Here is a 27,693-nt window from a genome sequence, read left to right as displayed (position 1 = left end):
GTTCAAACATCTGAAACTTGTAAATGTTTCACTTATCTTAAAAACATAATTAAATCAAAAAGGATTTAAAAGCAACCTTGAAAATGTACAGAAAAAAATACATAAATCCAACTGTATATCACATTGACAATATAACTATATGGAAAGAATAACTCAAATAACTTGAATACAGCAATCTGAATATTCTTTGTGAGATATATTCTAAAAGCAGAAACACTTTTTTTACTCAAAAAATACTAAACTCCATTTAATAGCTTTATTTTTTATTGAGGTATAATTGACATACATTATATAGTTTCACATATACAACATAATAATCGATATTTGTATGTATTGCAAAATGATCGCCAAAATAAATCTAGTTAACATCTGTCACCATGCACAGTTGCATAAGAACTTTTAAGATCTACTCTCTTAACATTTATAGGTTTATTGTTAGTTATAATAATAGTTATCATGATTCCAAAACTATTTTATGTATAATACAAGATAAAACAAAAAGCATGCCTTAATATTATAAAGAATTAAAATTTTCACTACTGGAGAAAATAGATGTAAATATAAAATTTTAAAGGTAAGAAAAACCTGCAATGTTAAAAATTTTAGTTGGAAATATCCGTATTGATTCATGATGAAGTAATATGAAGTAATATATATGTATATGTATGTGTAATCTTATTTCTTAGCTCTATTCACTAAAAGTGCTAAGAGCAACAATATCTCAGTAAAAATAAGCATACTTAACACCGGATATCAGATATTGGTTTCTATATACTAAAAGAAATCAGAGCTCCCTGGTGAGATAGATGGCTAATCCTAGGTGCACAAGGTAAGACTAAGACCATTTGTTGGTGCAGGAAACAAGAAAGCAGAAAGATCAAGTGCTCCAAAGGACAGAGGAGCACCCTTAAAGGAACCCTCTATCTCGAATTTGGGGTAACTGGGACATTAAAAAAAGTGGTTAATAGATTATCATACATTAAATGAAAAAGGTCCATGCAGCCATAATGATACTCAAAAGAGCAAGAAAGAAAAAAACTAAGGGCAATCTCTTTTCTGTAGAAGAAAATCAGCAAGTAAACTTAGAAGAATGATAAGGTCAGAAAATCATCACTTTGCAAGCTTCCATGTAAAAAAATGATTCAGGAAAGATCATCAACGTATCCTAACATCTTTAGCAAAAGGTAGCTGAGAAACAAACACAAGATTCACAGGTCTCAAAACATCACTCCGCAGAAGACTCAGTAATTACAAACAGAAAAAGGTATGTAGAAAATGGAGAGACCTGGTGGCAACTACCTCAGCCAAGTGACCACAAATTCCTAACCTTGGGACAACCTGGTATTTTGTGTCTGATGTGATAGAGTGGAAAGAACACGCACCACCTAGATAATATTTGTATCAGAAGTGTTTTAGCCTGAATATAATCGCCAGTAACACCCAGAAGCAGACCATTCTCCAAATCAACTAGTCTGGACTCTTCAAAAAGAGTCAATGTCTTAGAAACAAACAAATCAAAAGGGCGTGCAGATCTAAATTAAAAGAACTAAAGAGACATAACAATAAATGCAATGAACCTTAATTAAGCCTCAATTAAAATAAAAGACCATAAAGACATTTGAGAGAATGGGGAATTTGAAATGGGCTATGTGAGATGATATTATGGAATTACTATTTTTTTAGGTCTGATGGTTATGCAGGAGAATGATTTATTCCCAGGAAATGTAGTAATGTCTTAGTGGCCTTAGTCTCCCCAGTCCCAGAACCAGGGCTGCACATGGACATAATGACTAAAGGACATCACCCCCTTCTAAAGGCAATTCCTCCATCTCTCACCTGGAGAAAGCATGGAATAGGGTGGAAAAAAAAATACTTAACTGATTAAATTCTGGACTCAAGTAAAAATTCTAACTAGAAGTCTCATTATAATCAAAACAAAGGAATATCATCATGTGGTGTTTAAGTACATTGGCGAACATTTCATTTTTATTCAGATGTTCCTTGATTTCATAAACATTGCATTTTTACTCAGATGCTCCTTGATTTTCATTTTATTCCCACATATTTAAAAAATAAGAAATATTTACCTTGTCATGAATGGCTCGCCTATTGGAAGGCTGTATTAGGACTTTGTATCCCAGGTTGGTGATCCCTTTGATGTGCCGGGGAGCCAGAGGCGCCCTCCTCTCCCAGGCATTCACATCCTCCCTCCTCAGGGCCATCACCGCTTTGTGGTGAAGCCCTTTGGAGAAGCTGAGCCCCAGCCTGCCCAGTTTGGTCCTTTGTACTCGCAGCATCTTAAAACCTGCTGACTGTAAAGACATCGTAAGAGAACAGGACAACAAAGGCAGGAGGGTTCACAGATCATTTCTGGTCTCCTGAGAAATCTGCTGTAAAATCCAACCAACTCAGATATAACAGACACAAGATAGAGAAAAGGGGAGGGAAACCTTGGATGACGTGAAGTGCTCCTTTACCCAACAAACCCAAATTTCCACAAATGAGGTTATTTCCAAACTAAAAAAAGTACTGAGCAAATTATAGGACACTAGCCAATATTTGCCAAACCAAAAGAGTTTTTGAAATATGTTTCATCAAACATGTATTCAGCACAAAAATTGTAAGCATGTTAACCTATGATGCAAATACAAAAAGATAATTTATGCCAATTTTGATGGCACAAAGGCTGGAATCCTTTAATCGTGTGCAAGCTTCTTGACAATCCAGCTCCAACTTCTTTGGAGTTTCATCTCAGACCATTCCCTAAACTGGTGCTACTCAAAGTGTGTCTGGCAGCCTGTTGGCAGTCGGTGACCTGCTCTTTACGGGTCCTGGATGAGCAATGCACAGAAATAGAAAGGACGTTCTTGGAAACCTCTATATCACATGACCATTTTTCTAGTAATTCAATGTTACTGAATTTTAGAAAAGTATTGGTCCTGGCAGATTGGAAATTTAAGAAAACCAAACAAACATGCTTTTCCATGACAGGTGTTGAAAGGTTAAGAAGCACTGTGCTAACCACCCCCCCCACCTTTTGTTGTTATAAACATGCTGTTCCCCTTTTCAGGGTTTCCTCTCCATACCACTTCCGCCTGCTATTATATTAAGCCCAGACCTGCCTCAACCAGTTTTCTGCTACTCCAGATTGCATAATGCCACTCATTTATTCAATCAAGAAACTGAATAAACAAGAGGCTTACTATGTGCCAGCACAGAGTCAATTTTATATAGATTGTTAAAGCATAAATATCAAACAATAGTCTGTCCCTCTTCAAATGGTTACATACACTTGGCAATTTCAGAGGATAATCTGCTGGATCATTTCAATGCTAAGTCTTAGTTTTTTATGTTTAAGGTTGGCATCAAAATACAGGAATTGAGGGGCACCTGGGTGGCTCAGTGGGTTAAAGCCTCTGCCTTCGGCTCAGGTCATGATCTCAGGGTCCTGGGATCGAGCCCTGCACTGGGCTCTCTGCTCAGCAGGGAGCCTGCTTCCCCCTCTCTCTCTGCCTGCCTCTCTGCCTACTTGTGGCCTCTCTGCCTACTTGTGATCTCTCTCTCTGTCAAATAAATAAATAAAATCTTAAAAAAAAAATACAGGAATTGAATTTCACGCTTTCTAGAAATTTCCTACCAATCACTGCTAACATACATCAAAATTCTTATGAACACATTTCTGTTACATCAGATTGCAATCGCTACACCAGACCCACTTTACAGATGGGGAAGTTCTGTCTAAACAGCGGCATATACAAGTGGATTTTCTGGGAGCAACTACTTGCCATTTGAGATAGAAAATTTATAGGTCAAGTCACAACACAACAGACTAAAAGAACAAAGCAAACTCAAGGAGATCAGCTAAGAAGACTTTAGAAAGAAAAGGGACAGTAAGAAAAATAATGCACACAGCAAGCAAACACGCTGATAAAAAAGCAGCTCAGGCTCTTTCACTTGGCTAAAATACTGATGAGCAATATTTTGGTAAAAGACTGCTATATATGCTATCTGATTTTTGGGTTTTTTATACAGCTTTGTTTTTAAAATTCTTCTTTTTTTGAGAGAGAGAGAAAGAGAGAGAGCATGTGTGAGCAGAGGGGAGGGGCAGAGGGAGAGACAGAATGCCAAGCAGCCTCCATACTCAGCACAGAGCTCAACGCGGCTTTATCTCACTACCCTGAGATCATGACTTAGGCAGAAATCAAGAGTCGGAGGCTCAACCAAAAGAGCCACCCACGTGCCCTTATACAGTTTTGTTTTTAAAAGAGATTATATCAGGCCCAAACTCAAGCCCAAGTCCATAGCACTCATTCTTCCCTAAACCAGAGGAAAAACTGCAACAATACCATAGGACTTAAATCCCAATGGTTCTTAAATAAAACCAATTCCAAAGACAAGTGAGTTTTGTTTTGTTTTTAACACACAGATGAGCCTAGAAATGGTCCCATCTTTCCCACAGGACTCTATTTCACATACCATAGGTGACCAAATGACCCTGCATCCTCTATTCTTAGCAGCAATTCTTGGAGCCAGTATGAGGGAACACGTTCAGATAATTTAGTATCTCTCCTCTGCCCAAACTTGATTTACAAGCACTGCCTCACCTCCCCCAGTGACCATCATCTCACCTCTTCCTCCCTACCTCCCTTGTCCGGGATAGGGAATATGGTGTGGGGACACAGACACATATACACAAATAATACACACATATATATTTGCAAAGGCAGACTTTCTTTTTTTTTTTTTTTAAGATTATTCATTTAAGAGAGAGAAAGAAAGACAGGGAGGGCACAGCAGGGGGAAGAGGCAGAGGGAGAAGAAGACTATCTTCTCAGCTGGGGACTCATCCCAAGACCTGGAGATCATAACCTGAGCCGAAGGCAGCTGCTTCACCACCTCAACCACCCAGGCACCTGGCAAAGGCAAACTTTCTGTGGAGACTAGAAAAGAAGCGTAGCAGGGAGTAGATCCTCTCGTTTCTTTGGGAAGCTGCTTTCACTTTCACTTTTTGTAGGGAATTCTCAAATCATAATTCTAACTTTGTTTTTAAATAAACATAACAATAGACACCTAAACACTATGCTAAACACTATGCTGCACACTTTCCAGACATTATTTCATTTCCTCCTTGCAAAAATCTTAATAAGTAGATACTATTATTATTTTCATTTTACAGGTGAAAAAACTTAACTGGAATCTGCCTAGAGCTGCTGCTTCTAAGCAGAAGCAGGATTCCTGGGTTAATATTTAACACTCAGGATTTTTCTCTTCGCCAAAGCCTACAGACCCACACCATGTAGATCTGATGTATGTTAACTGCCACCAGCTCGTTTCTGAAATAAATTAGATTCATATGGCCTCGACTTTAGTAGAGTAAGTGATCAGTTCTCTCCCCAGCATGGGGTGCTTCTACCGATCCCTTTCCTATGGGCCATGGAAAATCCTTCCTGAGTCATTGCCAAGGTAAATTCTAGGTTTCTGGGTACTTAGAACAAGAGATTTAATTGCATCAGGTATTACTGCATTAGTAATTGCTTGAACTTCGAAATTTGGTCTCAACATGGTAAATTTTCAGGCCCACAATTCATTTCATTCTAAGGTCATCAAGAAACTGCAGCAGTGAGGATTTCTTAACTGTTCTTAGAGCATGGCAGGTGTCTATTTCATGGAAATGTCTAGGTGGGCTGTGTTAGATTTCCCTGTCCTGAATTTTGTGGGCCTTTCCAAGAATATCAGGCAGTAAATGTGAGGTATATTTCTGGCAATGCTTTCAATGAAACAATGCACGACGATCCCTGGTTTACCTACTGGTTCTAGTGAGATCACTTGTCAGTACTAATGACAGTTTGTAGGATGAGCGAGGAGGAGGTGGGAAAGCAAGAAAAGGAGATGAAGAGACAAAGAAAGAGCTAGGGAAAATAAGGAGGAGGATCAGAAGAAGAGGAATAAAGGGTAGAAAGAGAAGTGTCACATAGCAGAGGGAAATAACTTCCCCTGCCAATTTCTAAACGGTCTGTTTCCTTCAACACATAAAAGGCCAATGTTCCAAATAGCATAAAAATTAAATTTAAAAGATTCTTCTCTATGTTTTGTAAACCAAGAACAGCACTAAGGTATATATTTTTTTAAGGTATGCATTTTTAATCAGGAATTTGAAATAACTCGAAAAAGTCATGAGAGTATTACAGTGAATTACACAGACATGCACTGAGATAGGAGGACAATGAGTGGATGGACTTAGCAATAGAACATCTCTATGATACCACCATACCGCTCTTCCCGTCTTTCAATGGGGGAAAGACTTAAGAACGTCTTTTAATTTACAAATTATCTATCTTTGCAATGTATACATGACAATGTGCCCCAGGGAGGACATCTTGAAATGTTCTTGGTATTTTCTAACCTTTTCAGAAGTGAAAAGAAAAATGGTCATTAGAGATAAAGATGATAGATAGATAGATAGAGCAAGCCCAGAATTCCATACATACCCCACCATTGTCTTTCAGTTACTATGAAATAAACTATGATCACTGATTGTATCACCATCCTAAATCACATGAAGGAAGCAAAGATTTTGTGAGATGTATTCGTAAAACATTATATCTAAGTAAAAGCTGCCTTCAAGAGCAGAAGCCACAGCTCCACCACCATGAGTCGTGACCCACAATACATATTTGGTTTCCAGATCATAATAATCCCAGAGGCCCAAAAGGGTTCCAAATTAACAGAACACCTGGTGATGGCCTAGAATAAATCCAAATGCCTCCCAACCCCAAGGCTTGCCAGAACAAGGCTTGGACACGCAGCAACACCGTCCTCCAGACTTTCACTTCCTGTTGCATAGGTACATTCTTTTAATGCTTCCATGTTAAATTCCTTATAAAACAGTTAACCATATGTTAAAAAGCAAACAAACAAAAAAACAGCAGACTTGGGGCAGGAGGAATCTACTAATATTAATTAATCTGGTCTAAGAATATTCATGTTTTCAAGCAGCTACTCAAAGTCATCCAAAGATCTCTAGAACCCATGACTCTTCTGGTCTTTAGCCCACAAATTTAGTATCATTGAGATGGAATGCAAAGTTAATTTTAAATTGGACTCTAATCCAAAAAGTTTACCTGCTTATTTGTCTTTTTGCTAAACTATAAATGTTTACTCTGTGACCTTGGTACATAACTGGGCCTGTTTGTGCCTCATCTGCAAAATGGATTCAGATTAGTATCTACCTCGGAGGGCTACTGTGAAGTTTATCTGAGCCAATATGCACAAAGTACTGAGTACTATCTTGCACACCATTAATGCTTAATAAATGTCAAGAAAAGAAGAAGGCTCCAAGCCTGCTTACTCCTTAAAGGTGAGCACAACCACACCACTAATAGAAAATACTACCTTCCCTTTCTCTTTGTCACAATGTAGTAAGACCTTCACAATGGCTCCACATTGATCCCCTCCCTCCTTCTTTTCATTTGTCAATGAAAACAAAATGGAGCCCAGTAAGCCCTCTCCTCAATTTCACCCTTCAGGCCTGGGTGTTCAAGATATATAACTTAGCATTTTAATACAGTATTTCATTAAACTTATGACACATTTTTCATATTTTAGCCCTAAAATAGGGATATATTTTATTATGGATGGTATCTTAGATTCAACGAAAACAGTACTGTTATTTCCCATGCCAAATGTACAGTTTCTTAATTCCATAGAATTTTGTGATCTCACCAAGAATACTTGCCACTGTATGCAATGTTATTTGTATAAGATAATTAATAAAGGAATATCTAGAAAACTTTTCTGTTAAAGGGGGACTGCATACATGCCAAAGGTCACTTCCAAAATCCTGAGCTGTTAAGGTCTGTTAAGGCTTAAAAGCTTGGGAGTGGGGGAGGAGGCGGGTAAGAGGGTTCCACTGCAAATAAATCAAAGTAAAGTTCTGATAATGCTGACACCAGTAACAAGTGAGACTGAAAACAAATATGATTTTCTGGAGAGTGGTAAAATCACTAGGGAAAATTGACCTAAATCTTTGTCCTCTAACTCACTTTCAGAATGGCCACAAAGTTTATACTGCCAGAAGGTCATATACCCCTAGATTCACTCATCTATGGGGAAAAAGCAGAGAGGGAGTGCAAGTGACAAAATATACACGCAGAGACAGAGAGGCATCCATGCAAAGTGCTCCTGCTAACTTTTTATTTCTACCATAAAATATGTGAAAGTTACCCCCTGAGGAAATGATCCTTCAGTCCCCTGAGTAGCTACATGGGCATAATTATAGCCACAACTTCCCCACATTCTGATAAGTGATGACCCACAATATCAAAAAATGTTCACCTTTGTTCAGGTTAATGAACGCTCTCTCTCCCTTCCTTCTTTCCTCTCTCCAAGCCCACCTCACTCCCACTCCCCTAAAATCAGTGTCTGAAAAACACATCACTTCTGGAAGTTGTTAGGGCATTTAGCCCAACTCAATCAGGCAGAGGAACTTGCGCCTGCTTGTGCCCCTTCCTGGCCTAAGTGCTCACACTGGACAGGCAGGCCCCGCAAGGTCTCAGGAGTTGAGGAGTGCCCAAGTTTCTTAAATCTTCTTGGTCCGTTAGAGTATAGCCAAGGAGCAGCAGTATGCTGGCGGGGAGGGGGGAGAGTGGGAGGGGGTGTTGGTGAGAGGAGTCCCCACCTCAAAGCGAATGGCCAGCCAGAGATGGTCAGGTTGAAGAGTCTGTGATCAGAGTTTGTCTAAGCAGGCCAGAGCTGGGAAAGTCGACCGGCAACCGCACACAGAGAAAGCTGGGGTTAAGGGAGAAGGCTCCCCCAAAATCTCCATCAACCACACCCCGCCGCCAGCCAACCTAAATAAGCATACAGTCCGAGAATTAACAGGGTGTTCGTTCTGCAGCTTCCACATCTATCCTTTATACCCCAACAACTGTTCCTGCTTCCCTGGCCCAAAAGAGAGAGAAAAGAAAAAGAAAAAAAAAAAAAATTAATTGCCATCCCTTCCCTTTGCTATTCAGAAATTCCAGAACTGCGCTGACAGCCCTCCCTCGCTCCAAAGGAAACGCTCGCAAGAGAGGCCCAAAAGCTCTCCACCCTCTCCCTCGCCCGGTCCGGGAAACTGCTGGGTTCCGCGGAGTCGCCGGGTGGCCCGCGCGCAGGGCGTAGGACGCAGAGCTCGCCCGCAGCTCTCGGAGGACAGTCGGAGCCTCGCCGGCGATCTCCAAGCGCATCTCGCTGGCTGAGCCCACCGCCCGGCGGCTCAGCCCCCTCCGGGCGGCCCTCCTCACCTCGTCCCCTCTGAGGTGCCGACCGGTCCCGCCGCCTCCGAGCTCCGGAGAGGGTAGGTTCCGAATTCCCAGCAGAAATTGGGATGGGGGCCGGGAGGAGGAGGTGTTTGCTCAACTTTTGAGGACGTCATGCCTCTTCATCCCGCAGCCAATCAGCGGCCGCCCTGAGGGAACAACCTTCTCCTCCGCCAATCGGCGGCGCTGCCAGGTGCTAGGTCATGCCCTGCCCCTGCTCCTTCCCGAAAATCCCTCTGCCTTCTAGATCTCTGACCTGCGTGCGTCCTTAGCTGGGGGCATCACGTCCTCCCAGGACAGTTATTGACCACGTTTATAACTGTCCGTAGCAGAGGACAGGCGGAAACGCAGGAGGACGAAAACAGTCCGGGCATTACACACTAGAGAGATGTGTGTCTCTCCCGGAAAAAAGTTGTGAGCTCGTGTGTATTACGTTTGTTTTAGCGATACACACTTTTCAAAGCATTTCACAACTTCATAATAAGGCTGTGAAGCCAGATGACAGTTCCTTGAACAGTTTCAGAGTCCAACAAACTGAGACTACCAAATTAAGGGTAGTGTATCTACATCCAGTGAATATTAAGAATCTATGTGTATATGGCAAAGTCTACTAGTCTTAAAAAGTCCTAAGTGGCCCTGCAGGGACAGGGGAAATGCGCTTCATAAAGACTAGCCTCAGTGCTAGAGGCTGAAGAAATGCCAAGACACCCGTCTGTGGTGCTTCTAAGGAGTCAATGGCCAAAGGGTAATTGTCCCTCCTATTCTCATAACTTTCTCCAACAGACTTTTCTCATACCTATCTTTTCTCATACCTACCACTGAAACAGATGTGTTTCACCATGAAACTCTTGTGTCAATAATCTAGAGCCTAGAACATTCTTATAAACTCCACTTGTACTCCAAGTGCAGAGAAAATTAAAATCTTTTCTGGAAGCTGAGACTGTCCTCTGTATCTCTAGCTTCACATACCCAAAATCATATTCCTAATCACTCTTCTACAGCCTTCCCTTCGTATTAGGTTTCCCAGCTCCATTCTTGATATCACCAGCTTCCTAATTACCACTGAGCCAGGCCTGAAACACTAAATCAGTTCTTCCTCCATCTGTCAACCCTACCTCTGGTGTTGACTCTGTCCTTTAAAATCCTTCTGTGATCTGTCTCACCCAAACCCCTTTTATGCACTGACTAGGTCATATTTCCTTAAGCACACAACTCTGATCATCTCATTAGCCTGCACAAAAGCCCCTGGGACTATCCACTCTTTGTAGACCACTGCCCCAAGTCCTTCACACAACATGTGATTTGCTTCAAGATATGGCCAAAATCAGCCATCTCAGCTTTATTTCTATGGTAGAACCAGCCTTAAACTGACACTGAAAGACAATTTGTGCTTTGCTATATCGCTAAGGGTTAGGAGTCTGAATCAGAAGCCTTACTTTTCCCCCTCAAGTGGTAAATCATGGGGAAGTTACTTCATTTTCAGAAAAGCCCAGGTTCCCTTATCTGTCAATAGAATAATAATAGGAACTACTTCGTGGGGTCATTATGAGAATAAAATAAGCTGACATCCAAAGTTCTCTGCCAAGTGTCTTAAGAAACGGACAATTATTATTTCTCTCCCCCAGTATCTCATGCTGTCCACTTTTCTGTAATTCTCATTTACAAAAATGTCCAGCTCTCCAAAACTAATCCATCCTTTAGGGTTCAGCTCAATGAAGCTGTCCCTGAATAACAAGCAGATAAGATCTCTCCCTTCTCTGAGTCTGCCTCTCTTAATGTCCTTACCACTGTTCTCCTTATACAATAGCCATTTGTATCAAGCTTATCTCCGTCCCTTACCTGTTCTCACCGTCAGCTCACAAAAACCTTAATAAAAGCAATATATATGTGCGTTATATATATCCTTACTCATTTTTCCCCCATTTTGCTTCTAACACAATACTATGCATGTCGTAGATCAGAGTCTCAGAAGAACACAGATGGCACAATCCAACCGAGTAAGTTAGGAGACAGACACGAAAGGAGTAAGTGTGTGCAGCAGTAGAGGAAGGCAACAAAAAGATGCTGCCCTCCCTCTCGCCCCCCAGGGACTAGCAACAGTGAGAAGTACCCGCAGACCTTCATGTGGCCGGGTAAGGGATGGACACCAGAACTCAGAAAGAGCTCTAGCTGTGGTGTGGCTAAAGCTATGGGGAAGTGCCACTTGATAGTAGTGGCTTTTAGCCATCATGGACGGAACTGACTAAGAACAAAAAACTCCACCTAGAGGGAGCTATCTAAGGCAGAAGGCAATAAACTTATTTTTGCAAAGGACCAGAAAGGTCTCTGTCACAATACCTCTGTCATTTGGAATGTAAAAGCAGCCAGAGACAAACTTAAATGGATAGGCATGGCTGTGTGGCAATAAAACTTTATTTATAAGAACAAATTGCAGGGCAGATATGGACTGGGGGTCATGGTTTATAGACCTCTGGCTTAAGGAATGAATAACCTCCCTTCATTCTCCTATCTTCCCATCTCCTGCTGGTGCTGTCTACAAATCGAACACAAGAAAAACCAGAGGGTTGGTGCAGTCCACAAATGTTAGTCCCTCAGGGACAGAGCAGGTAGAGAAGGGGGCAGAAATTCTAGAAGATTCCAAGGAGAATATTCAGCAAAAAAGGTGTTCAGCAAATGCTTGCTGAAATTAATGATTCATATTGACTGGTTACTGTGATTACTCTGCAAATGGTTGAACACTCATGGGAAAGCTATCGAAATTGCTTCCCTGAATGCATGAATTTGGGAAAGGGCCCTGGGTCATGGTGACTCCACAAAGGGCCCATGAGGCTCAGTCAGCTTCTCTCCTGCTTTACTTTGAAACCCCATCCACTTCTGACCCCTCACCTTGAAGAAATATTAACCTGGCCCAAATCCCTCCTGTGTGAATTCCAAACTACTGTTCAAATGCTTATGGTATTCAGGAATTTTGCAAAGCATGTGAATGAGAAATACTGTTCCTTAAAATGGGGAATTCAAATGTTTTTCATCATACTAATATTTGTTGTAATAAATGTGACAGTTCTCACAAAGAGGAAGAGCAACACATGAGATTAAAAACAAGACTTGGATTCACCCCAAGTTGGCTAGCTCTCACAGTCAACCCCTCAGACACCTTCAATATAGGAGACCCCTGCCACCCATGTGGGGTGCTAAGTTGACACTCCTAAATTAGAAAGCTGGTTTGGGGGCACTCAAGCTGCCTCTCTTTCTCCCACCATCTTTGGCTTCTCTCTTCCCTAATTGTTCCTTACTTTGGTTCTGTCTTTCCTGAGGGACCATGAGGGTAATTAGACATCTGAACACTGCAAGTGAGCAGGACCCAGACTTAATCCCTCCTTTTCCACTCAGTAACAAGCTCTTTTGTCCCTTCATTTTCCTTGTCAGGACAATGGTATATATCATAGAGTTCTCAGAAAGATTAAGTGAAGCATGTTCTCAATATATGTGAACTATTACTAGTGCTTACTATTTTATTCTGTCTTATCTTCTCCTTAGAATCCATTCTCAATCTTAAGTGAACTCTGCCATAAAGAGAAAACTGATGGATATTTGGAAGGAGGAAGTGGGGGCAATCTAGCGTGCTACTAAGTTTGCTCTATTTTGCAAGACTTTATATTTCTTATGTGAACAGCAATTTTTATTATATTATCTATAATCTGCCCACCCTAGTAAATTATTCTATTATAAAGACAAGTTTCTTGTAGACAGTGCAAAATCAAAATTAAAAAAAAATAGTTTAGGAAGGCAAAGTTTCTAAATGACAATTACTATTGTTGCCCCCCAGTTATCTGATGAATGAAACATACCTTCTTTATCTTCAAGCAATTTAAAATTCTGACCACAGTAAGGCAGAAGCAGGAACCACCCACAGATAAACCGTAATTCCTGCAAACAGGCTCTGGATGGAGATAGTGATGACCTGGGGACTGTTCCCCTCCCACCCTTTTATAAAAAAGCAGAGAAATCTAATTCCTAGTTTACCTCCTCTACTATTAGCAGTCCTTAACAAGCATTCCTGATGAAAATAAAATTCAAGAAAATGGAAGTTTTCAGCAGTTCCAGCATCAACCTTTACTAGTTTCTAATGTTTCACTGAGTCGTCCAGGGTCTTGGCGTCCTGTGAGAGTCACGTGTGTGTAGGTGTACCTCACCGGGTGAGTTTGCTGCCCATCACTGCTTGCTTAGTAACTGGTATTAGAAGTCTACTAGACTTGTAGTTTTCAGTTACATACCATTGTATATTATAAATTGGTTGAGAATTATAAGTTATAATAATATTAGAAAATTTGAGGAATGCAAATTTTGGAGTATATGTCCCTGACAAATGATGGACCTAATAAATCCAAATCAAGGAAGAAAACCCAGTGCTTTTCCTCTGAGTCTTGTCCAAATGAAAGTCTCAAGAGAAAAGGTGACTGAGGGACTGAGAGAAGATTGAAGAAAGGAGGGAGGAGGTCATCAAAGCAAAAATAAAACCCAAGTATAGTTTTTCTGGAGTATTTGTAAATGTAATTAAGCCAGAGGCAACTAGCAGGCCAGGTTCAGGAGTCAGGACCTTCTCATTCTAGTCCTAATCCTGGTGAGGTACTGTAAGAAACCAACCTTTTACTGTTGTCATCTGACCATAGAACTAGGAAGGAGATACACACACACACACACACACACACACACACACACACACACACACTAAAATTTGTGGGGTTTTGCAATATAAGAAGTAACAGCTAAGAGAAATAAGCTCAGCATAGGCAAGGTCACAGCAGGAAGCAGAAAATCAGATGCAGAAAATGTCCAACATTGAACTGACTTTCATAATTGCCATTTGTATTACTCAGAAAAATGTAAACAAATTTCAAAAGAACAGAAAAAGAACACCAAAGGAGGATATTCCTGTTGGATGGTGTACTGTTGACATGGCCCATGGTAGGCATAGGCCTTTTTGTCACTATCACTTACTAGTACTGAAGGACCCCAACCCTCTAAAATGAAACAAAGGCAAAAGACAAGAATTTACAAAATAGCCAGAGTGCAGCCCAGACTAATATACATAGGCTAACTCCAAATGTTTGTTAGGTATTTTGTAAACATTTACTTTAAATAAACACTTCCCTACCCTAAGAAGCTAAATGCCCACAATGCCAAAGATACGTCAAGACAAACACCACACCAGCGTATAAACTCCTAGGAGTCAGAGACTCGCTCTTTGTCTTTGGAATCCACCAGTGTCTACTGTTCACGCTACACACACCATGCCCGAGGGATCCATGCAGTATCATGGAAGAAACAGATCTGGACCACTGGTAAAACAGGGAAATGAAAAGAACAAAATGAGGGAGAGTGGAAAAAGCAAGGATAAAGAATGAGGTGAGTGAAGGGGGCCAGGCTTATAGCAGAGAATTAAGGCAAAATGTATTCAGTGTGTGCAAGTCCAGTGCAAGGGAAACAAGAATGAGCTGCCATTGAGAACAGGAATGTATTTCAGAAAGGGAAAAAGAGTCAAAGGTTTTGTGAAAACACCCAAATCTTAGTGTTCCTCTACTGAATTTTAAGAAGGGAACTAGTTTGGGGCGCCTGGGTGGCTCAGTCTGTTAAGCGTCCAACTGTTGGTTTTGGCTCAGGTCATAGGCGGTGAGATTAAGCCCCGCATTGGGCTCTGTGCTGAGCTTGAAGCCTGCTTAAGGTTCTCTCTTTTCCTCTCCCTCTGCCTGGCCACTCACTCACACTTGTGCTCACAGTCTCTCTGTTAAAAAAGAAAAAAAGAAAAGAAGGAGGAGGAGAGGAGAAGAAGCAGCAGCAGCAGTAGCAGCAGCAAATTAGTTCAGGAAACCTTTCACAGCTAGCAATAACTTCTGCTCCTTAATACCCTTCTTTCTAGGGCACAGGCTGCCCTTGCCTCCTTACATCCTCAGCCTCTTCCTGGCTGCTGGGAAGTCTCCTTGGCTTGGCTTGTGGAAGAATGGCTGTGCTAACTGCTGAGCTGCAACGCTGAACCTTCTCACCTGAAAGGAAGGGAACTGTGTCCCTAAGCACCCAATGGACTTCCACGGCCTTTATATTGAGTTGAATAATGTCTCCCCAAAATTCATGTCCACCCAGAACCTCAGAATGTGACCTTGTTCGGAAACACAGTCTTGGCAGATAAAATTAAAGTAAGAGTTAAGATGAGATCATATTGGATTCAGGTGAAAATGCCATGATAAGAGACAGAAAAGAACACACAAAGGCACAGGGAAGAAGGCCACGGGAAGACAGAACCGAAGACTGGAGTTATGCTGTGCCAAGCCGAGGAACCCCAAAAGCACCAGGAACTAGAAGAAGCAAGAAAGAATTCTCTCCTTCTCCCCCTCGAGACTACAGAGGGAGCATGATGGTGCCAACATCTTGATAGTAGACTCTGGGCTCCCGAACTGTGAAATAATAAATTCCTGTGGTTCTAACCCAGTTTGTGGCACTCTGCTACAGCAGCCCTAGGAAACTAATATACTTGCAAATCGCCAAAGAGCCAGGCTGCCATCCACTGTTTGGGTAATTGTTCGTGTGCCACTATCTGAAGACACAAAACAAAATCATACAATGAATAAAAAAGATTAAAATGTACAATAACCGCATAAGCAGGAATTTAAAGTCAAGATCACTTTGTTAGATTGATCTTTGAAAGACTATTTGCTCTAAATGTCTAGAAAAACTGAAGTTGACTTAGAGCTCCACTGTGAGCTCTAATTAATTTGAAATATAGGTACAATGAAGCTCTTTGATCCTATTTTTAGAAGACCTCTGCCTAGGGATTTTGGAGAAAAGGCCTTATCCCTTCAGTTTCTACAGACCCATTTAGCAAGAGTATCTCGCTTACAAAAACCTGTGAAAAGAAAAGTGGTGGAAACAAACTTGTTTTTATCATTTCATTCTTGACAAGTTGTCAGTAACTTATGCTCCCTCATTAGGTAGGCTGAAAAAAAACTTATCATAGAAATGATGAATACGATCTTGAAAACAGCATTATTGTTATTATTATGCATGGTACGCTGGGCACAATAACCCCCAGAATGTGAGAAAAAAGTCAGAGAAGTATCACCGTCGAATGAAACAGATGAACAACAGTAAAAAGGAGAGAAGTGGCCAAATTTAGAAATTGTTTCTAAACAAGTTGCTGAAAGACTAAGAAATTTCCCAGCTCTTCTTTAGGAGACCCTGTTGTCTTCTCATGAAGATCTCTATGGGATACAATAATATAAATGAACTGGAACTTAATTGCTTGTTTTCTGCCTATAGGAATAATGTGATTAACAGAAGAGCAGTGAGATAAATGGAATCGAAAAAAAGGTAAACAGGATCTTGTGCAATGACAGCGTGTCCTCTAGCCTAGCCAGCAGAATGTCTATGTCCCTACACTAGAGACACAGGGGTAGATCCAGACTTTGAGGAAATACAATTTGGAGGACCTTCTTTTGCTTTCTTACTTTCTCCCCGCCCCCCCTTTTTTTAAGTAAGCTCTACACCCAACATGGGGTTTGAACTCACAACCCTGAGATCAAGAATCACATGCTCTATCAATTGAGCCAGTCAGGCCACCTCTAGGGACCTTTCTTTTCTCTCTTTTTTTTTTTTTTTAAAGATTTTACTTATTTATTTGACAGAGAGAGATCACAAGCAGGCAGAGAGGCAGGCGGGGGGGGTGGGGAAGCAGGGTCCCCACTGAGCAGAGAGCCCGATGCGGGGCTCGATCCCAGGACCCTGAGATCATGACCGGAGCTGAAGGCAGAGGCCTTAACCCACTGAGCCACTCAGGTGCCCCTAGGGACCTTTCTAATATAAAAGGCAAAATTGTGAAATCAAAATTAAATACAAAAGTAAATATTTATACAAAGACAAGAATTCACCATGAATTATTAGAGACTTGCAAATTCAAGTCCCATTCTTCTGAAATCTCTTTAAGCATTTACCAAAAACGTGTCTATAAAAAGTCTTCTGGCTTCCCCTCTCAACCTAGAACACATTACAGCTCCCAGCAGTTCCCAACACTTACATTCCTCATGTACAGGAGGGGCCAAAGCTGAAGGGTTTCTACGTTACGTTCTATCTACCTCTGCAGAAGGTTGCGTCCAGACTGCACCGTAACACAGACTTCCCTGAGCAGGAGAGAATGCACTGTCAAGCGATGGCATGTATTCTAGTAGCAGATTAATAATAAACAGACATTTTGGCTTTCCATCTTTTTTGAGTTCAATCTGCATAGGACAGTCACTAAGAACAAAAAGTGCTGACAACAATGAGGGAAGTTGAATATGGGGGTTCCTAGCAAATAACAGCATACTGAGATTCATAGTTGGCCAGCCAACCACACTGAATTTTTGACATCTTCACCAGTCCCACCAACTTCCAAGACCATATATCCACTTAGCAAGAAACACTTGACTCTTCCCCTTCCCAGACACACACACACACACACTCCTCACAAGATACAGCTCACTCCATTCCCTAAAGATTATGATCTTGGTTTAGGGTGAATTTATATCTAATACAGTGGTTCTTGCCCTTGCCTGTGCATCAGAATCATAAATAAAAACATTCTGATAACAATATACAAACAGATTTTTTTAAAAAGAGGAATGCCATGGACCAAGGGATAAACTAGTGCCTTCATTAAAAAGAATCACATCTTGTTTCCCTGGTACAAGGTCACAGCAGTGCTGTTTATGAAATGGAATGGTAGAGGAAGGGATGGGCTAAGAAGAAGAGTTAAGTTTCATGCATATTTCATTTGCGATACTGCAGAATATGTCTAGCTACAGATATCTTGTCACCATGTACTGCAATTACATTCATGCATGTCGTTACCTTCTGGTATACTGTGAGCTCCATGAAGTCAGATAATGTATCTTATTCACCTTTATAATCTTGGTGTCCATCTCAGAGCCTACAATACAGAAGGAGCTCAATAAATAGTTTATGAATAGATAAACAAATACACAGACATATGAAGTAAACAAACCAGTGTTTGATTATCTGTTTAGGAACTGAATCATCTAGACTGAAGCTTTTCCATGCACTAGCCAAGCCCCAGAGACAAGAACTCTGGCACCTGAAGCCTTGATGTCTGGAAACCCTGATTCTCTCATTCTGTCTGCCTGGTCACCAGATTCTCCCAAAGACTACCTTCTCTTAGAGTCTTCACTCCCCTACTCCACATGCTCATCAATTCATACCACTACTCCTTGCTATTACTCTGTAATGCCAATTGCTCATCTAGAATGCCAGCTAGTTACCTGCCCATATTCTCTGTATTCTGTGTTCTGCCTTCCAAGCTGCATGTCCCCTACCACTTGTAACTGTGTCCCAATGCCAATGGCAGTCCTCACCCGATCCCTCTCAATTTTTCCTTCTTTCCATGGTGTATCAGTCCACGTACTAGCAGGAAGGAAATGGTAAGACAAAGGCTGTACCTGAAAGGGTTTAATGGAAGTATTATTTAAAGAACTATAGACAAGAATGGCTAAAATTAACACGACAGGAAAACACAAATGTTTGCAAGGAGATGGAGAAAGGGGAACACTTTTATACTGTTGGTGGGAATGAAAGCTGGTACAGCCACTCTGGAAAACAGTATGGAGTTTCCTCAAGAAGTTAAAAATAGAAATACCCAGCAATTAGACCCAGCAATTGCACTACTAGGTATTTACCTCAAAGATATAAATGTAGTGATCTGAAAGGGCATCTGCACCCCTGTGTTATAGCAGCCCTGTCCAAAATAGGCAAACTGTGGAAAGAGCCAAGATGTCCATCAACAGATGAATGGATAAAGCAGCTATGGTATATATATATATATATATATATACACACACACACATATATACATACACACACACAATGGAGTATCACTCAGTCATCAGAAAGGATGAATACTCACCATTTACACTGACATGGATGGAACTAGAGGGTATTATGCTAAGCAAAATAAGTCAGTCAGAAAAAGCGATTATCATATGGTTTCACTCGTATGTGGAATATAAGAAACAGTGCAGAGGGTCATAGGGGAAGGGAGGGAAAACTGAATGGGAGAGAAACTTTGAGAGACTCTTAGCTATAGGAAACAAACTGAGGGTTACAAAAGGGAGGGGTGGAGGATGGGGTAACTGGATGATGGGCATTAAGGAGGGCATGTGATGTGATGAGCAGTGGGTGTTACATGCAACTGATGAATTACTGAACTCTACATCTGAAATTAATGATCTGCTACATGTTGGCTAATTGAATTTAAATAAAAATAAATAAATAAATAAATAGATAATGGACAAGGCTAGGAGGAGCAAAAGGCCTAGAGAAACACCCAGGGAACAATGATAGTGGGAAATCATTGTCAACCCCAACTGAAGAGGCAAGAATAGGGAGCGTTGTTGCCAGAAACTGGAAGAAGTTTGGAGCCACAGAAGAACTGCTAATAGAAGCTATAAGCTTAGAATACAGCCTCTGCCAAAACTGTGGCCAAGTAAGGGTGGGAGAGGGGGAATAAATACTTTAACCTCTTTCTCTTCCAAGCTTCCAACACTCCATGGCTGTCTTCCTTCGACCAACCAAACTGCTCTAGAAGCCAAAGGGCAAGGGGACACTGGTAATGGAATCCACAGAGGTCGGTGGTCTAGGGCACACAAGGTGAAGGGCATGGTATGGATCAAGATATAGGTGGGGGGAAGAAAACCGAGAATAACCAATACAGTCCATCTCCCTTTTGCTACTCAGTTTCCACTCTTGACTTTTAACTGGATGGAGAACTTCTGATCCCATCACAGAGAAAGTCTCATCAGCTACAGCCTCATTGTTGAGTGATGTCAGTTCTGCCGTACTTCTACTGGAACCTAAACTGTCATGTTAGCCACCATTAGCACTCTTCTTATAACGTAAGGAAAAAAAAAGAAGAAAACAGTTAATGAACTTAAAACTAGCTTCTACAGTGCTCTGAAGCTGGTCATAAGACCTAAATTGGTAACAATAGCTTCCCTATTTTATCACTCATTTCCTTGCCCACTACCAATACTTGGAAGTACAGAATATCTTTTTTTTAATTTCAGTATATTGACACACAATGTTATATTAGTTTCAGGTGTACAACATAGTGATTCAACTTCTCTATATGTTATCTTATGTTTACCACAAGTGCAACTACCATCTGTCACCATACAATGCTATTCCATTATCATAGACTGTATTTCCTATGCTGTGCCTTTTATTCCCATGACTTATTCACTCCTTAACTGGAAGCCTGCATTTTCCACTACCCTTCCCCCATTTTGCCCATTCCCCCAAGTCCCTCGCCTCTGGCAACCATCTGTTTGTTCTCTATATTTATAGATCTGATTCTGCTTTTTGTTTGTTTAGTCATTTGCTTTTTTAGATTCTACATGTAAGTGAAATCATAGGGCACTTGTCTTTCTCTGGCTTATTTCACTTACCATAATACCTTCTAGGTCCATCCACATTGTGATAAAGGCTAATCTTATCCTTTTTTAAAGCTGTGTAATATTTCTGTGTGTGTGTGTGCGTGCGTGTGTGTGTGTGTGTGTGTGTGTGTGTGTACATACCTGTCAGAATGACTGAAATAAAAGACACAAGAATTAAGTGTTGAAGAGGCTGTGGAAAAAAAGAAAAAGGAACCCTCATATACATACACTGTTGATGGGAATGAACAGAAGTCTTTATCTACTAAGTTAATCAAACATTCTTTACTGCAAATTCTGAGTCCTTAGTATTTCTGATTCTATTAAGCTATTGCAATTTCTCACTGACTAGTGCTTTGAGCTGGGAATTGTAGAGTTTACGTCTATCCCTTTTGTACACTCTCCAAAGCAGCCAGAAGTGTCCAATCCATTTCACAATTTAATTTCATGGTTGCCACGGCAACTAAGTGCCACAGTAACTAAGTGCCACAGTTATTTGATCTCTCTTTAGTCCCCTCCCTGTATTCCATCACATGCTACCTTCAATAATAATTTGAGTAATGTGATGTGATACAGTATATCCTATTTTGCCCCCCAAAGGAAGTTCTCCATACACTCAAATATGTGAGCACTGCAATCCTACAATGCCACTTTGAGGATCTGCCTCCTGGGGTCACTTCTCAGAACAGTATCAGCCATGGTCTCAGTAGAAACATGATAGTTCACTCAAAGAGTTCCTCAGCATTTTTTTCTTCCCATACTCCAAACTTTGGCCAGAATATCTCATCAACCCAATTCAACAAGAAAACTTAGGGGAAACTCTGGTGATGTAATCCATAAAGGTCAAAGAACAAGTCAGAGAAACCTGGAGAATGGGTGGGATGGAGCAGTCAGATAACAATGAGACATTTTTTAAAAAGTAACTTGTTTTTGTAAGTTGTAACTCCTGAATTATAAAATTTAAGCTTAAGAAGATTTTTAAATCTTCTTTAGTGGATAAAAATATCAGTATCTGTTTCTTTAAATCAACTGATGTATGAGACTATATGTGTATGGAAGACACTCTCCGTTCTAGAGGCCTGGGACCCCACTATCTAAGTCTACTTCTTGGCAAACCATAAGAGACTCTCAACTATAGGAAACAAACTGAGGGTTGCTGGAGGGGAGGTGGGCAGATGGATGAGGTAATTGGGGGATGGGCATTAAAGAGGGCACTTGATGGAATGAGCACTCATAATGATGAATCACTTAATTTTACCCCTGAAACTAATAATACACTATATGTTAACTAAATTGAATTTAAATAAAAAAAATTTTTTTGAAAATCCATTTCTTAATGGGAAGATTACTTGGCAAATGCCAACATGACTTATAATTATTTTCCTTTGATTATATTTTCCTTTTGAGGTTTAATGAGTTGAATAATTTGTTGGTGCAATTTTGTTAAAATGGAATTTATAATTTAGTTTTAGAATATAATTTTATTACAAATTATATTTGATATAATTACAGGTAGAAATATTCCTTCAATAATACTGTACGTGTTTGCCAATGCTATTTAGAGCAAATAAAACTACCAGAGCAAATGTGACCTTTTTTTAAATTTCTCATCACCTGGCCAGAACGCCTTTATTCCCACCCAGTCATATCCATTTCATAGAGCCAAAAACAAATCTGAGGAAGAGTGGGCAAAAACCTTCATTTCCTGCACATCCTTCTCTTAGCCTCTCACCAGCAACACCCATTATTGCTTCCCATAAACTTTCCATTTTGGGTGAAGGACAGGAACAGGAAATAGGTGGCTTGTGTTCAGGCTTTCCTGTTGTTGCAAAAATAAATAGATTCATTTCAACATATGTATATTTAAAATGACATTAGCATGATTTAATGACTCTTGTGTATATTATCATCTCAATATATGATGAAACTGGAGAAATGACATTTCCTTTTTTCTCTACTTCATTATGATCACCAAATTTGTCCAGGATCTGTTTCACTGAAGCTTGATCATGAATATTGATGTCTTGTGCCATGAATACATTTTACTGTTTTTATTGATAATGTTATTTTATTGATAATGTTAGCTTCCTTGCTAGCATCTCTATAAAAAAATACCATAGACTGGGTGACTTAAACAGAAATTTATTTTCTTACATTTCTAGAGGGCACAAGTTCAAGATCAACTCAGCAGATGGGATTTCTTCTGTGGCCTCACTCCTTGACTTGTAGATGGCCAGCTTCTCAGGGTATCCTCACATCCTTCTTCTGTGCTGGTTCACCACTGGTGTCTGTATGTACTAATCTCCTCTTTTTATACGGCTGCCAAAGTGTCATTTTAACTTAATCACCTCTTAAAAGTTTCTATCTCTAAATACAGTCACGTCTGAGGTACTGGATGTTAGGGCTTCCAACATAGAATTTTGAGGTGCACACAATTCAACCCATAATGGATATGTTTATACTGCAACATCAGCCTTGCACTGTGTACAAGCCATATTCCTCCTTCTCTGTCAACACCAGGCTAACGTTTACCTCCTTTTCTTTCCTCCTTGCATTGACTGACATGCAGTTCTTATTTTGAAAGCATATGATGACAGTGTAGTAACAGGTAATAAAAATCAGACTCTAACCCCACGCCAATATTTTTATAACTAAGTGATTCCGGATAGGTATCAATGTATCTCAAGAGACTAGAGTCTGGCTCTGTAGATAGTAGAGAATCCTGGGGAGTACATGCTGAGGTAGTGAAGAAGAAAAAGGGTAACTAACAGAGTATGACGTGAAACTAAAAGGGGCAATACAAGGGGAATTTTAATGTAAGAAGAGTAAGAGAGTGTTTGAACAAGTTTCCAAACCAAAGTGTAGGCAGTTGAAGAGACTTTTCAATTTTCATGACCGTTGACATTGCTGCGTCTGGGCACTTGAAAAGCAGAAAAAGAATGTATAGGCATGAAAAGCAGGGTTCATATTGATAAGAAAAACAGTACAGTGCTACAATCAATAGAACTTTGAAGATGCCTGGAAACCAGGGGAAGACAGGGAAAGAATCAGCAGAACTGAAAACAGCTGAGTAGGAGGACAATACCTACCATAGCAGACAGAGTTAAAGAGTTGTACTAGAAAATCCAAATGCAAGGGCGCCTGGGTGGCTCAGTCGGTTAAGCATCTGCTCTTGATTTTTGGCTCAGGTCATGATCTGAGTTGTGGGATGGAGCCCCATATCAGGTTCTGCGCCCAAGGGAGAGTCTGCTTGAGGATTCCTTCACTCCCTCTGCCCTTTTCCCCATGTATGCTCTCTCTCAAATAAATAAATAAATCTTTAAAAAAAAATCCAAATGTAATGTTCCAGCAAGATACCCACCTGACCATATACAGGGAAATTCAAGACTAGAATTAGAGAACTTAAGGCTGTAGATAAGGATTTGGTGTGTGTATACAAGGCAACACAAACCAGGAGTTGGTGAGGATACTGAAAGCAAACAAAAAGAAAAGTAGAGGACACAAACTCTTCTGGAACCCTTCTGGACTGGACTATGGTTCCATTATATGTAATTCTTGAAAAAAACAAAACTATAGCAACAGAGGATAAATCATTGGTTGCCTGGGGTTAAGGATGCGAACAGGATGTTATTACACAGTATGTCACTAGCATGAGGAAGTTTTGTGGATGATATAACTCTTCTGTATCTTGACTATGGTGGTGGTTAGAGTTTAAGAATTTATACATATGCTAAAATCCATAAATTTGTTCTCGAAAAAGGGTAAATATTACTGTATGTTTATTTTTATTTTTTATTTTTATTTTTTGAGAGTATGTACAGTAGGGGGGCAGAGAGAGAGAATCTTAAGCAGCCTTCACACCCAGTGGGGAGCCCAACACCGCGTTGGATCACACAACCCTGAGATCATGACCTGAGCAGAAACTAAGAGTCAGACGCTTAAATGACTGAGCCACCTGGGAGCCCCATGTACATTCATTTTTAAAATAAAGTAACATACACAAGTTCTTATTTTGATTTTTTTTCTTCCCAATCAGGTGAAAGACATTGATTTTCTTTCACTTGCTGACAAACTTCTTAAGACTACTGAACAGAAGAACTCCCCAAACTGGTTTACTCAGGGAAATGGTTCAAGAGAAATTAATAGCTTTGATTGTGGGTGGGGTGGGGTGGGGACTGGGGAAGAAGGGACTTTCTTGATGCAGTCAAACAGGTTTATTTTCTTTTTTATTATGATGAAGCATTTCCTAGATTCTTTAATATCTCATTGTTTCTTGTGAAGCTCTGAGAGAATAATTTACGACACATTACCCAAACTTCTATGACTAGAACATCTATTATTCTTGGTGTATTAACATATCCCTGAGGTAGCAGTTGTCTTAGCTAAATCTGCTACAGCAAAATACCATGGACCGGGTGATCTAAACAACAGAAATTTCCCATAGCTTTGAGGGCTAGAAGTCCAAGACCAAGGCACGAGCAAGTTCGGTTCCTGGTGAGATCTTTCTTCCTAATATGTTGTGTGTTCATTTTGCTACTCAGGAGGGGGATTATGAGGTTTATGGGAACCTTAACTTTATAAACAACTGCCAATCTGTTTTCCAGAATGGCTCAATCATGTTTTATTACCACCAGGAAGCCAGAAGAATTACAGTTTTTCTGCATCCTCACCAGTACTCAGTATGTTTAGTCATCGTAATTTCAGAAAGTCTAATACATGTACAATGATAGCATTAAAATTGTGTGGTTTTTTAAAAAGAATATTTATTTATTTACTTGAGAAAAAAAACAGAGCAAGCAGGAGAGAGAGAATGGTTCTATCATGGTTTTAAGTTTTACACTTGAACTTATGACCCATTTTAAAATTATCACATAAGATGTGAGGTTATATCAAGGTTTTTGTTTTTTGTTTTGTTTTGTTTTTTGCTAATGGTTATCTAATTGCTCCAGCATGGTTTAAAAGTCTACCCTCTCTCCATTGAAATGCCCTTGCATCTGTGTCAAAGATAAACTGACAACACTTGTATAACTCCATTTCTGGACTATATATTCTGCTCCATTGATGTATGTGTCTCTTTGCCAATATCACACAATCTCAATTGCTCTACCTTTATAGTAAATCTTAAAATCAAGTATTATAGGGATGCCTGGGTGGCTCAGTTGGTTAAGGGTCTGCCTTCGACTCAGGTCATGATCCCAGAGTCCTGGGATCGAGTCCCACATCGGGCTCCTTGCTCGGCAGGGAGCCTGCTTCTCCCTCTGCCTCTGCCTGCCTCTCTGTCTGCCTGTGTTCTCTCGCTCTCTCTCCCTCTGTCTCTGACAAATAAATAAATAAAATCTTAAAAAAAAATCAAGTATTATAGTTCCTCTGATTTTATTCTTCCTTTTTAAAGCGTTTTGACATCCTAGTCCTTTGGCCTTCACACACAAATGTTTATATATATTAAAAAAATCTTGTGATTTTCATTTGAACTACATTAATCTGTAGATCAATTTGGGAAGAACAGATATCCTCATTTTTTATTTAAAGATTTTATTTATTTATTTGTCAGAGAGAGAGACGGAGAGAGAGCAAGCACAGGCAGACAGAATGGCAGGCAGAGGCAGAGGGAGAAGCAGGCTCCCCGATGAGCAAGGAGCCCGATGTGGGACTCGATCCCAGGACGCTGGGATCATGACCTGAGCCGAAGGCAGCTGCTTAACCAACTGAGCCACCCAGGCGTCCCTCATTTTTTTTTTAATAATTTTTTTTCCCTTAAAGATTTTTTTTTTTTATTTGACAGACAGATCACGAGTAGGCAGAGAGGCAGGCAGAGAGAGAGGAGGAGGCAGGCTCCCTGCTGAGCAGAGAGCCCGATGCGGGACTCGATCCCAGGACCCTGAGATCATGACCTGAGCTGAAGGCAGAGCTTTAACCACTGAGCAACCCAGGCGCCCCAGATATCCTCATTTTTAAGCCCTTTAATCCATGAGCATTTATTTAGGCCCTCTTTGAGTTCCTTCCTCAAAATTTGCAGTTTTCAGCATACAGATCCTATACCTTTTTTCATTAGCATCATGCTTAAAGTTTTGTAGTTATTAAAAGGCAATTTTATTTTATTTTTTTAAGATTTTATTTATTTACTTGACAGAGATCACAAGTAGGCAGTGAGAGAGAGGAGGAAGCAGGCTCTGCGCAGAGCAGGGAGCCCGATGAGGGGCTCGATCCCAGGACCCTGGGATCATGACCTGAGCAGAAGGCAGAGGCTTTAACCCACTGAGCCACCCAGGCACCCCTAAAAGGCAATTTTAAAATGTCAGTTTCAGGGATGCCTGGGTAGCTCAGTAAGTTGGGCATCTGCCTTCAGCTCATGTCATGAACTCTGAGTCCTGGGATTAAACCCCATGTCAGGTTCCCTTGCTCAGTGCTCCCTCTGTCAAATAAATAAATCAAATATTTAAAAAAATAAAATGAAATGTCAGTTTCAACTGTTATTGTTAACATGTAGAAATACAATCAATACTTTTGTTGGTCTTATATTCAGTTTTCAACCATCTAACTTATTTTACAGAACTCAAAAAGAGGTAAACATTCTATTATGTTAATTCAGATATTTACCATTTCTTTTTTTTTAAGATTTCATTTATTTATTTGAGAGAGAGAGAGAGCATGAGGGAGAGGCAGAGGAAGAGGGAGATGCAGAGGGAGAGGGAAAAGCAGACTCCCCACCAAGCAGGGAGCCCAATGAGGGGCTCATTCCTAGGACCCTGAGATCATGACTTGAGCCCAAGATAGATGCTTAACCAACTGAGCCACCCAGGCGCCTCCAGATGTTTACCATTTCTATTGCTGCTCCTTCATTCCTGATATGTCATGTTTCCTCCTGGTATCATTTTCTTTCTGTCTGAAAAATGTACCTTAGTAATTATTTTAGAGCAGCTCTA

At 40.5% G+C, this 27,693-nt stretch overlaps 1 protein-coding gene across 2 annotated transcripts in view; it reads right to left on the bottom strand.

The window, feature by feature from the left end:
* The window catches only part of LOC111152037 (aminoadipate-semialdehyde synthase), a 52,545-nt gene extending 43,134 nt beyond the window's left edge, over nt 1-9,411 (bottom strand). Inside the window, exons 1-2 of one of the 2 annotated variants that reach the window (XM_022510320.1) lie at nt 9,285-9,411; nt 2,088-2,312 (exon numbers count right to left, since the gene is read on the bottom strand). In XM_022510320.1, coding sequence (XP_022366028.1) covers nt 2,088-2,297 — 210 coding nt within the window. In that variant the 5' untranslated portion in view covers nt 2,298-2,312; nt 9,285-9,411. Of the gene's footprint in view, nt 1-2,087; nt 3,343-9,284 lie in introns of those variants that run through there. The other variant, XM_022510319.1, reaches the window with a different exon arrangement.
* Between the last annotated feature and the right edge of the window lie 18,282 nt (nt 9,412-27,693).

Source organism: Enhydra lutris, unplaced genomic scaffold (assembly GCF_002288905.1).
Source record: "Enhydra lutris kenyoni isolate GAN:26980312 unplaced genomic scaffold, ASM228890v2 scaffoldscaffold27, whole genome shotgun sequence".
Taxonomy (NCBI): domain Eukaryota; kingdom Metazoa; phylum Chordata; class Mammalia; order Carnivora; family Mustelidae; genus Enhydra; species Enhydra lutris.
The sequence above is the reverse complement of the archived record's forward strand: the minus strand, read 5'-3'. Positions and strand labels throughout refer to the sequence as shown.